Source organism: Papio anubis, chromosome 9, assembly GCF_008728515.1.
Source record: "Papio anubis isolate 15944 chromosome 9, Panubis1.0, whole genome shotgun sequence".
NCBI lineage: Eukaryota > Metazoa > Chordata > Mammalia > Primates > Cercopithecidae > Papio > Papio anubis.
Genome location: NC_044984.1, coordinates 34,779,322 through 34,792,345, shown reverse-complemented (window position 1 = coordinate 34,792,345; position 13,024 = coordinate 34,779,322). Strand labels below are relative to the sequence as shown.

At 41.9% G+C, this 13,024-nt stretch overlaps 1 protein-coding gene across 1 annotated transcript in view; it reads left to right on the top strand.

Moving 5' to 3' along the window:
- Window positions 1–2,643: 2,643 nt before the first annotated feature.
- The window catches only part of SLC2A13 (solute carrier family 2 member 13), a 351,023-nt gene continuing 340,642 nt past the window's right edge, over window positions 2,644–13,024 (top strand). Inside the window, exon 1 of the mRNA XM_017945781.3 lies at window positions 2,644–3,472. Coding sequence (XP_017801270.1) covers window positions 2,920–3,472 — 553 coding nt within the window. The 5' untranslated portion in view covers window positions 2,644–2,919. The remainder of the gene's footprint in view (window positions 3,473–13,024) is intronic.

Sequence of the window (13,024 nt, the reverse complement as noted above, 5' to 3'; positions counted from 1 at the left end):
ATAAAATTTAAGAATGGAGCCTAAGGAGTAAGAAGCAGAGTGGAGAAATGGACCTCTATGTGACATCCTAGCGTTTTTAGTCCTTTATCCACCTACATTTGACGCCAACTTATTAGAGACTTTTCAGATTCTCACAATAGCCAATAAATACTCCCTGTTTCCCATTATTTTGGCTTAAACTAGTTTGATCTCGATTTTCTATCTCTTGCAACCAAAACAATTCAAAAACAAACAAATAAAACAACAGTACCTGTATATGTATTTTACTATGTACATACACATGCATATAAATGCATAGAGAAAGTTCTGGAAAGATACATTTCAAAGTGGTAGAGGTGGTTATCTCTGGCGAAAGGGGTCTATTATGGTGGGAAAGATGATTGAGAAGGGACTTTTGGCCTTTCTTTATTGTTAGACTGCTTTGGAACATGTTCCTGGAGGTTGTAAAGCAAATGTCCTCAAAGCTGGAGTGTAGTGGCACGATCTCGGCTCACTGCAACCTCTGCCTCCCTGGTTCAGCCAATACTCTGCCTCAGCCTCCCGAGTAGCTGGGATTACAGGGGCCTGCCACCATGCTTGGCTAATTTTTGTATTTTTAGTAGAGTCGGGGTTTCACCACGTTGGCCAGGCTGGTCTTGAACTCCTGACCTCGTGATCCACCCGCCTCGGCCTCCCAAAGTGCTGGGATTACAGGCGTGAGCCACCGCGCCCGGCCTCCAATGCCTTTTTTTTCACGCCACATTTCTTTTCAAATGTAACCTGACCGCAGATATCTAACTGTCCTAATACGGAACAGAACTTTTTAAGTAGTTTCTTGTTCTTTGACCCCAAAGCTGAATTTCAAGCAAGGGATGCTCAGGAACCAAGATGTTCACTACACCAACTGAAACAAAAAGTAGTTTATTTTATCTCAGCAAGAGGGAACTGTCAAAGTACCAGATGTTTCTCATCTGCGGAGCCCTTCTCTTCAGAAGCCATGGGAATTGGTTCACCACCAGGGGGCGCAGTTTTACTGTACCGTGGTATGCCACGGAAAAGGCGCGCTCTCACCTGCAATACTGTCCGAGGTCTGAATATTAAAGAGTTCATTGTTGCCGATTTAAAGACTCTCTCTGTTTAACTGATCCCTGGGAATGACGGTAGAGCCTTGCTTTAAAGCCAGACGATAAAATTTAAATAGTTAAGCCCTCTGGGTTCATTAGTTTATTTTCCTTGTTGCTGGCAAGGAAAGTGCTATATTGTAGAGATAATCGTGACTGATAATCAAAATGAAAGAGGTTTTGACAAATTCTAATATAAGTTTTTATTGAGACAGGAATCACAAAATCCGTTTGTCTAAAAGGAAAACAGTTTCAGCTGCATGAAAAATAGGCCCCAGGCTAAGAAAGCTTTTGCTCAAATAAGGAAAATAAAAGAGCAGTGGAATTGTAGGAATAGAATCCTATGATGCTTGACTTTTTGCCCTCAGCCTGAAGAATGAAAGCAAATCAGAGGGACAAAACATCTTTAGCAGTCCCAGCTAGTAGGGAGGCTGAGGCAGGAGAATCGCTTGAACCTGGGAGGCAGAGGCTGCAGTGAGCCGAGATAGCGCCACTGCACTCCAGCCTGGGAGACAGAGCAAGACTCTGTCTCAAAAACAAAACAAAACAAAACAAAACAAAACAAAACAAAATAAAAATCTTTAGCCCCTGATGCGGAACTGTATAAAGTAATTTTAAAACATTTAAATTAAAGGGGGGAAAAACCCCAAATGAACCAACAACTGTTCATTCACTCAACAGTTAAAAAAATAAGTTGCAAATCATGTCATCTTTGCTTTGTTTCAAGTAAATGAAGCTGTTAAAACAATGCCTCATGGAGGGCAACAGTGGGGATTCTCAGGAGAGAAGATATCCCACCTTTTGGTTATCATGTTGGGGCAGGGAGGTGGAGACTGCCTGCCGAATCACAAATCAGGGTCTTGGGTTTTCTTTCTGTTACTGGGAATTACACGTTACATGAGTGGAATGCATATTGTGAATTTTCTTTTACAGGTCAGGGATCCATGGAAGGAGGTTTGGGATTCACCCCAGGAGATATTTTATCTCCGTCCTCAAAGAATCAAATGTACCATTCCTTTAAAATAAGCATACATTGAGGAGGGACTGGCGATGAGAGTGGAAACTAGCTATAGAAATGGGAGAATGCAGTCCTGAATTGCTCCAGAACAAACACATTTAATGCCAGGGAAGTAGACCACGCTGGGTAATGTCACAATACTATAAAAGGAAGGGTACTTGCTAGGTCGTATTCTAGGATATTTTTTCCAGCCCTATCTCCAGGCTGCTGGAAGGACAGTCAGGCTGGTTTAGGTGCTCTCTCCCTACCCTCCAAACAGGGCAAACGTTCTGGGTGGCTTCCAGACTGCCTGGTGGCACCGCCAAATTGGCTTGCTCCACCGCTGCAGCTCGGAAGGCAGGGTTAATTCCATACAGTTGCCAGAGCCCTAAATGAGGGAGCCTAGGTCAGAGGTCACACCCACCGGGGAGGGCGGGATTTAGGGGTGCGGGGCGGGCTGAGCCTGGCTCCGCCCAGGGAGGGGGCGGGACGCTTCCCTGCCCCGGCCCACCGGCTCGCGGTTGCACGTGACCCGCGATTCCGCCTCCCGCCCGCTCCGCAGCGCCAGCTCGGCAGGCGCGGGGTGTGAGTGTGGAGTGAGACCCGCCGGGCTCCAACTCCGCAGCGCCGGAGCGCGGCGGGCAGCAACTTTCTCCCGGGAGCGGCCGTGGCGGCGGCTGCTGCCGTGGCAGCCGGAGCGGAAGCCGGGAGGAAGAAGGCGGCGGCGGCGGCGGTTGCTCCCGCCGGCTCGGGCTGTCCAGCTCGCTGAGACTGCCGGCCCGCGGAGCCGCGTCCCCCCGGGCAGCCCCGGGCCCCTGCCCTATGTCCCGCAAGGCGAGCGAGAATGTGGAGTACACGCTGCGGAGCCTGAGCAGCCTGATGGGCGAGCGGCGCAGGAAGCAGCAGGAGCCGGACGCGGCAAGCGCGGCCGGGGAGTGCAGCCTCTTGGCGGCCGCCGAGTCGAGCACCAGCCTGCAGAGCGCGGGCGCGGGCGGCGGCGTCGGGGACCTGGAGCGCGCGGCGCGGCGGCAGTTCCAGCAGGACGAGACCCCCGCCTTCGTGTACGTGGTGGCCGTCTTCTCCGCGCTCGGCGGCTTCCTGTTTGGCTATGACACCGGGGTGGTGTCAGGGGCCATGCTGCTGCTCAAGCGGCAGCTCAGTCTGGACGCGCTGTGGCAGGAGCTGCTCGTGTCCAGCACGGTGGGGGCGGCTGCCGTCTCGGCGCTGGCCGGAGGCGCCCTCAACGGCGTCTTCGGCCGCCGCGCTGCCATCCTCCTGGCCAGTGCCCTCTTCACCGCCGGCTCCGCGGTGCTGGCCGCGGCCAGCAACAAGGAGACGCTGCTCGCCGGCCGCCTGGTCGTGGGACTCGGCATCGGTGAGTTCGGGCTCCGCTAAGGGCGCACGGGACCCCAGTGTCACTGCCCTTGACCCTGGGTGTTGAGTGCCTCTTGCCCATCGGGGTCCTCGTCGGGTCTCGCCGGGTCAGAGAATCCTCCACTTCTCTGGCCTCTGGAGCCCATCTGTTTGTTGGTCCAGCCTCCAAGGCTCTCCCGGGAGGTGGGGGGTTTGAGGGTGGGGGATCACTGTAGTCTCCCTCGAGCCCACGTGGAATCTTTGATCGTCCACGGACCAGTCAGTCCGAGTAGTTGTTGCCTCTCAGCACTTCCAGGAACCCAACTGAGCCCCAGCTTTTTCCTTGATCCAGCCTAACCTGATGCTGCTTCTTGAGCTTACGAGGGTCTCTGTTTTCCTGCACTGTCCCACCTTCACTCTCCACTGCTACCCCTTTCCTTTTCTAGGACTCCCAGCCTGCAACCTAGAGCGTCGTCAGGTTACAGTGAGATAATATTTAGAATTAAGTAATTCTGGACTCTGAAAGGTTTATTAGCTACCCCTGCCCTCTTTCCTTATCTAGCATTTGTCTTTAGATGGCATCTCCTTTTGCTTTTATGCTTTTTCTATTGCCTTTCAGCTTTCATTCTTTTCCCAAGTGAATTCCATTCTCCTCTGTTTTTCTAACTTTTTCATTTGAATCCTTTTTTATCCATTCTCCTCTTTGTTTTGCCTCTCCTGCTTTCCAGTTGGGAACCAAATTATCTATTAAAGGTCATATTCACTTCCTGAATTCATTTAGGAGGTACTCCCCCTGTGGATAAATGCCCAGCAAGATAAATGATTGGAATTTACTTCAAAAATGAAGGCATTAATGTTCTCCTGGCATTGATTTTTTTTCACCCTGGTTGCTGAGCAAGGGAGGTACAATTGGCAAGTTTTTGGCAGAGGGAAGCCATTTAGAATGTGCTCAGTATTATTAGAAAGCACTTTTGAGGGAAAGTGGGGGGTTGTGACTTAAATCTCACTAGAATTTTTCTAAGACACACCGCTGATGCCTTTTTCATGTTTCGTTTCATAATTCAGTTTTTTGTTTCCCTTAGGGTGCTGTTGAAGTATTTCTTTCCTATGGCTGGGGCTTGATGAAAGCGCTTTAAACCTGGGGCTGCTAGTGATCTGTGTATTCACCACTTGTTTCATGTTTGTGCTTTTCACCCTTTCTCTGTGGGTTCTGAAGGGAAGCAAAGGCCATATATTCAACTCCACATGCAGGAACCATGAGCCTAAAACCCAGCTCGCTGCACTTTATATTCAAAGTTTGTCAGTAGTGACCTTCCTTTTGCTTGTTTATTGTACTATTAGGAAAGGTAGGGCAAAGCTCTCAGTAACATATTAAGTTGGCACAAAAATGTCCAAAGTGACCAAAAAATCCAGCTGAAATGAAACCTCTTTGTATGGAAACTGCTTGCGCCTTCAGGACCCTTCAACAAATAACCTGCTAAGTGACCACGATTCTTTTCTCAGCATTGTCTGCTTGGGACATCTGGACTTTTTTTGTTGCGTCTGACATAGAAATAACATCATTTTAGGTAGCAAGAATTGTTCTGTCAACCTGAATCTTTTCTGTAATTTTGAAATTGAATCATGCTTTGCAGAACTCTCTAAATGAAGCTTCCTAGTGTTTTGCTATGGCAAGTATTGGTTAAAATTTTGGGTATTATGTTTAGTCTTTTTATCTGACCTGCAAATTGAGCCCTGTTCTGTGTAAGATCCCCTTCCAGATATTGTGGGCAGAATAGTGAGAAGAATGTATTATACTTTAGTAAATGTAGCAAGGTGGGACAAAAGCAATGTAGAACTTGCTAAGCTTTATAACAGAGATTCTCAGAGATAGCTGATGAATTCAGAGAGGATACAGTTATCTCCAACAGAGGGAAGCCAGAAGCTCTTACCAATGGAAATGGTATGTTGACATGTCAGTATTTTAACAGAAATGAGGAAGGGACCTTCTAAGCAAGGGATAAAATGGGTAAAGGAAGGAAAGCATAGCGCATACTTGGGGAATAGGTGGAGCAGCAATAGAGGACAAAGCAGGAGATCAGATTGGAAGTATGGTGTGCAAGAGCTGTGGAGGCCTCTCTGTCGTGCAGCCTCATTCTGTGGTCTCTGGGCTGATTGGTTCAACAGAGAAGCCCAGTTTAGGTATGGTCTTCATTCAGTTCTGGTGTAGCCCATCTCACTTCCAGAAACATACCTCTCAGAATAGAAACCCTGAGGCAGTTTCGTAAAAGCCCTCTTCATTTACAAAATGAAGAATGTTTTAAGATCATAAACAGGCTTTGAAACAGGCCATGTTCAAAACAAAACAATAATGAAATAAAACCACTTCAAATTAGGATCTATGCAAAGCATGTAATTATACAAATAAAATCATTAAAACTGAAAAGATCACTAGCCTTCCAAAAGAAATCACAAGTGTGTTTTTTTTTTTTTTTTTTTTTTTTGTTTGTTTTGTTTTTTTAAAGCTACAAGGAAATGGGTTCCTAACATGAGCATTTTTTGAGGGACATTAAATCAGTTTGCTTGTTTGGTACACTAAATCTGGGTTAATTTTATGCTATTGTTTTTTAAGTAGTTAAATTTTATGTGTAGTCAGGGATTTGTTGTTTTGTCCCTATCATAGTTAGTAAATGTTGATGAATAACAAAACGTGGCTTTTGATGCCTTTTTCAGACAAGTTTGCTGTAAGAACTTCCTTCCTCCACACGTTTACATGTGGTAAAATATAAGGCCCATGTGGGTCAGGGATTTCTGTTCATTTTGTTCACTGATACATTCCTGCCACATAGGAGATACTTGTTGAATAAATGAATGGTGAGCAGAAACGGAAAAAAATCCAAATTTCATTGCTGGTCGAGTAGCACTTTAAGTTAGTTTAAGTTCTTTTCAAAACACAAAAATAGTGCATTATCAAAATACTTGAAAGGCCATCTAAAGGTTTTGGTTGTAATAGTTTAATGAAATCATTATCTATTCAACACTTGCTAATTGAGCTTCCGTTATTGATCCTGTCAGATATGGGGCAGGCAGTAATTAGATAAAAACCCCACCTTGGAGGTGTTCATTCTGTAATGGAGTAGAAAGATACATAAACAAGCAATTAAAATAGACATTTCTCCATAGTGTCAGATGACACACAGAAGAGTGAGTGGTCAGTTGATTCTTTTAAGGGAAAAAATGGAACACAGGATTGAGGAAAGTTCTACAGTGGGATATTCAAAGTAGAGTTTGAAGAGTGAGTAGGTATTCAGCAGATGATGCAGATGAAGCCAGAAAAGTGCTTGTTTAGTGCTTTAGTATGTGCAAGACCTGGTGGTAGTACTTTACACATATTACCTCATTTAATCTTCCTGAGTCTGGGAAATGGGTCCCCTTTTGTTGGGTGTGGAAACAGTTAAATGGCAAGGTCACTGATTACAGAGGCAGGATTAAAAAAAAAAACACCTTGAGTCTTTTGCTGTATTACCCTACTGGACATTTAAGGTGGAGTTAATAACTGGTGTAAAGGCACAGAAAAATCAAAGCAGTGTTTGAAGCATAGGTGAGTGAAGGATGGTGATGGGGTGGTCATGAGACTAGAATGTTTTGGGGGGATTAGGCTGAATATAGTTTATTTGGTCCTGCCGATGCAGGGAGAGCTTTTAGAGGTTTTTAACAGTAAATAATATAATCAGATTAAACATCCCTTGAATCTGATATGTGAGGGTTTTTGTTTTTCCCATTATGCTTTTAAGTTCTTTTACTTTCTTCCTTAAGCCTTCTCATGTCTTTGAAATTTTGGGTATTAGCAGTCCTTTGCTGAGATGGCTACTATAGGATGGGTAAAGCATAGCATGTGACCATTAATTACTGATATGGGAGGAGTCAGTGGACCCTTTAGCAGAAACCTTTGCAGAGGTGAAGATAGCAAGGAGTAGAGTGTAGTTATTAATGAGTATTAAATGAATTGCGTAGTAAAAGACCTTAAGTATCAGAAGTCAGGGAGATGTGTATTTCTTTTGATTTAAGGATTCCGTTTTCTTGACTGGTTGTAACAAAATTACCGAGTGCCTGTTTTAAATCGGGCATTATTTTGGGTTTTCTTTTCTTTTTTCTTTTTGGCATCTTTGGTTCCTCTAGTTTATTTTTCTCTTTTACTTGATTCCTGACACTAGACTTTCTCCATTTCGCTGCCTGCTACCATAACCACCTGAACTTTTTAAACGTGAAAAGTCAAATTTGAAATAGGACATACATTTTCCATCTCAGAAATGATTGTATTCTAACAGCGTTAATCAATTTTTTTTTTTTTTTTTGAGATGGAGCTTCACTCTTGTCGCCCAGGCTGGAGTACAGTGGTGAGATCTCGGCTCACTGCCACCTCCACCTCCCAGGTTCAAGTGATTCTCCTGCCTCAGTCTCCCGAGTAGCTGGGATTACAGGCACCTGCCCCCCATGCGCACCTAATTTTTGTATTTTTGGTAGAGACAGGGTTTCACCATGTTGGCCAAGCTGGTCTCGAACTCCTGATCTCAGGTGATCCGCCTACCTTGGCCTTCCAAAGTGCTGGGATTACAGGCATGAGCCACCACGCCCGGCCCAGGGTTAATCTTATTTTGTATATTCTTTACACGCAATCCCATTTTCAGGTGTTTGTTTAGCAGTATTGTACCTATAATCAAGGTTTTTAAGTATGGTTAGTTACAACAGGATTGAAGAATATGAGTTTGCTCATTTGCTTTATTTATTTTCTATCACCATATATTTCCCATGCATAACACACAAGAAATTGTCTAGAAAAGACAAAGTACAAGAGTATACTACTATTAACACTGTTAGCATGTACACGGTCAGTGAAAAAGCATACCCATTAGCCCTTTCTCCCTGGTGTTGGCATTTATTCTACTGCTCATTGTAAGTGGTGATTTAGGGTCTGTGTGGGGAATATCAAGAAGTCTCTAAATTTGATAGTCCCCAGTATTCAAAACCTTTCCTGAGAATTGACATACTAATTTATACAGCACTGGATTCATTGAATTAATCTTAGATTTACATCAGTTTCTCCTGTGTCAGCCTCTTTCAGGACTCCCTCTACTGGAACACAATTTGTAGCTGTAAATTGCAGCTTGTAATTAGTATATTATGGCCTGTTGAGTAATACTTTTAAAAATACCACATTTTTGTTTTTCAAACAGCATTTGAATTCTTCCTCAGTGCAAATGAAATATAAAATCTTGTTTGATCAAAAAATGCAATGTTGAGATCAGTGTCAACAAAGAATGTCATTTAAGGTAAGCATAGTTGGGCGGAAGCTCTTAAGTTTCAAATAGTTAATCAGCTAATATACAGTTTTGGGGGGAGGTGCTCAAATTTGTTTTTTTCCCCTACTCCCCAATTTCTGTCTGTTTGGTTGTTTTTGAAGGCAGGAATTCTGTACTGCATTTATGCTCCCTACTGGTATGAAACTGACACATGAAATAAAGCCTCCTTTGACTTCTTGTATTTCCTTGTTTTATACACATTAACAACTTTGCTCCCTCCCCTTTTCTGTCTGGCAGCCTAGGGACTGACATTGCAGTTATAGTGAGGATTATGATCTAATTGTGTTTGCCTGGTAGTATAGCAACACCCTCTTCAAGTGAGTTGTCAGTAAGATAACATAAGTCTGTTAACATGAGTTATGTGAAATTGTTCATGTGACTTCCTTGGAAAACATTGTGCTTTTTCATTCATCCCTTTTTCCCTCTTCTGGATTAGAAACTTAAAGTAAGAATGCACTCAAAGTTAACTGACTTCACACTAACATCTTTGGTTTGAACACCTTTAATGATGTAGAAACTGCTAAGAGAACTGAACTAGCAAGCAGTCGTTGCTGTCTTTACCCAAAATCACCTGAGTGTAATTTTCTTTTTCTCATATTGAGCTTGGTTCCTTTGTCCATCTTTCTTGTCTACACCTTTTTCCATTTCTTTATCTTTCTTTTTCCTGTGACCCGTTAGAGTCCGTAAATAGTAGCAACACTTCTAATAGCAGCTATTGCTAATGGTATCAAAACTTCCGTTGTCAGGAGGAAAATTCATACTCACCAGAAAAGCCTCAAACATTTTGCACATATAAAATTTAATTTCTCTGGTTGTAGAAAGAGAAAAAAGTTTTACAGGGACTTCTAAACTCAAGTTAAGAGTACTACATGCTTTCTAGTTAGGCCTTTTATTAAAGGCCACTATTTGAAATGGTGCGGTCTGCAGCATATGTCCAAGGCCACATGGCAGGAGCATCATTTCACAGCAGGGCCAAGCACTGTGGCAGCTGGTCACCAGCGAGCAATGGCACCAGTGTTCTGATTTTAGTGCTGCCCTGCCCTGCACTGGGAGGAGTCTAGGCAGTCCATCCTTGTGGCAGGGTGTGGATTGGCCATCAGCTTAGCTGCCAGCGCCCTGGAAATAGTACCTAAGACTTGTTGAATGCTTATACTTCTAAACATTTTGCACATGCTAATTCACATAGTCTTCATAATAACCCAGGGGGATAATACAGTTACCTTTATTTTAAGATGAGGGTATTTAGGCAGAAAGAGATGACGTAACTTTCTCATGATCACAAAGCTACTGGGTGGGGCCGGAGTTCAAACCCAAGAGGTCTGGCCTCCCAGTCTGTGCTCAACCAGTCTGTGACACTCACTCCTCCCTGAAACTGGCATAATTCTTCTTTACCATGGTATATCATGTGGACATTACTTTTGTTTGTTTTAATATAGATTTTTTTTTTTATTGTGGTAAAGAACACATTACATTTATACTCTTACCCATTTTAAGGTGTGCAGTTTGGTATTGTTGGGTATATTCACATTGTTGTACAACAGATCTCTAGAACATTTTCATCTTGCAAAACTGAAACACTGTATCTATTAAACACAAATTCCCCAGCCTCTCTTTCCTATCCCTTGGCAACCCACCTTTCTGCTTTCTGTTTCTATGATTTTTACTGCTTTGGATACTTCATATAAGTGGAATCATGCAGTATTTGTCCTTTGTTGGCTTACTTCACTTGAGGTTCATCCATGGTGTAGCATATGATAGAATTTCCTTCCTTTTAAAGGCTGCATAATATTCCATTGTGTATGTGTGACACACACTCATATATACATATATACACACATATGCATATATACACATATATACACATATATATGTGGCATTTAATCTATCCATTCATCTGTTGATGGACCTTTGAGTTATCTCTCCCTCTTGGCTGTTGTGGATATTGCTGCAATGAAGATGGGAGTGCAAACATCTCTTTGAGGTCCTTCTTTGAATTTTTTTGGATGTATACCCAGAATTGAGTTTGCTGGACCATGTAGTAGTTCTATTTCTAATTTTTTGAGGAACCTGTATCCCATTTTCCATAGTGGCTGCACTCCTCCCAGTGTGGGGCAGGGCGGCGCTAAAATTGAGAAACTAGGGTTCCAGTTCTCAATATGCTCACCAACATTTGTTGTTTTCTTTTCTTTTGACAGTGGCCATCCTAATGGATATGAAGTGATATCTCATGGTGGTTTTGATTTACATTTCTCTTAGGATTAGTGATGCGAAACATTTTTTCATAGACTTGTTGGCCACTTTTACCTTTGTATATATCTTCTTTGGAAAATTGTTTATTGTATTTTCAAGTCCCTTACCTATTTTTAATTGGTTTATTTCAATTGCTATTGAGTTGTAGGAGTTCCTTATGTATTCTGAATATTAACCCCCTATCAGATATATGACTTGCAAATGTTTTCTTTCATTCCATTGGTTGCCTTTTCACTGTTTATTGTGTCTTTTGGTGTATAGTTTTTAAATTTGATGTAGTCCTGTTTGTCTGTTTTTGCTCAACACACACAAAACTAAAACTGTTGGAGTCATTTGTCATGCCCCTTGAGAGTAAGCTTTTTGGAAATTCTAATAAAATACTAGATTTTACTTCTAGGAGTATGTAATTTTGTTCCCTGGAATACATTCTTTGTGAAAATACATAATCTTCATTTCCTGTGATATAATGCTTTTTAGCAGCTTGGCAGAGGCGTTATAAAAAGTGGACTCTAAAAGCCCATTCTGTATGACTATATGTGTATATGCTTGCATTCACTCAGTAATTAGGAACATTAGTATTTTCCTTAGTTTAAGTATGAATTAAAGGAAGTGCAGAGAAATTAGGGAAATTAGCACTGTTAGTAACAGTGGTGAGATTTAAACCCAGATTTCTGATCAAGAACCAGTGTACGCCCCACCTTTCTATTATATGATAAATCCAGTTTTTGATTGTGAAAGCTAAATATAGTCACCATAATGCTTCCCCAATTAGTATTAGTATTTAATGTGCTAGCAATGAAAATCCCAACACGATACTTTCACAAAAGAATTTCACAAAATGATTGTAATCAGATTGAGGGAACAGTAGGAAGACAGTAGTTATAGACAGAAGTAATTACTGCAAAGAAATAATACGTATATAATATATAGGGTATACAATATGTATTATTAAAACCAGAATAGGATGAATGGAACAGAATCAGAATTCCAGTGATAGATCCAACTGTTTGGAAGAATTTAGTATTGAGCAAATAAGAGGGAAAAGAAAGAAGCAACTGAGAAGAGGAAATAGGAATATGAATTTAAAATAATGTAAATGAAATTTAGGTCTCATATTCTCTGTAGTGTGTTGGTTTAAGAGTCTCTAATTTTTTAAATTAACGGAGTGTTTTTTCTTATCTATATTGATGACATCTTTTATTATAATTTTTAAAACCTCAAAGCAGAGATTTTAAAAGCGAGGCAACAGATTGGAAAGATATTGTGGTAAATTTATTTACTTAAAAGAAAATATATTTATCCTCAAAGTATACTAAACAGATTGTTTACAACAAGAAAAATACAGTTAGTAAATAGACTCTTGGGAAAGTGTTAAGCCTGGTTACTAATTAGAGGTGAAAATTAAGAGAACACCATACTTACTAAATTAGCAAATTAAAAACTCAGGGCTGGCCGGGCGTGGTGACTCACGCCTGTAATCCCAGCACTTTGGGAGGCTGAGGTGGGTGGATCATGAGGTCAGGAGATCGAGACCATCCTGGCTAACATGGTGAAACCCCATCTCTACTAAAAAATGCAAAAAAAAATAAAAAAATAAAAAAATAAAATAAAATAAATTAGCTGGGCGTGGTGGCGGGCTACTCAGGAGGCTGAGGCAGGCGAATGGCATGAACTTGGGAGGTGGAGTTTGCAGTGAGCTGAGGTCATGCCACTGCACTCCAGCCTGGGTGACAGAGCGAGACTCCATCTCAAGAAAGAAACAAACAAAAAAACAAAAAAAAAAAAGCTAAACAAAACTCAGGGCTAAGTTGTTCCCTAGGAAAATATGATTTTCTGATTGTAAAATAAATTGGAATAATTTTCTGTAGAGAATATTCTAGATAAAAAGCTGACATATTTGACATGCTTCACTCATTTGTTCTTCATTCAAGAAGTTTATTTTGAATTACTAATATGTATTATATACTGTGCTCTTGCAGTTCATT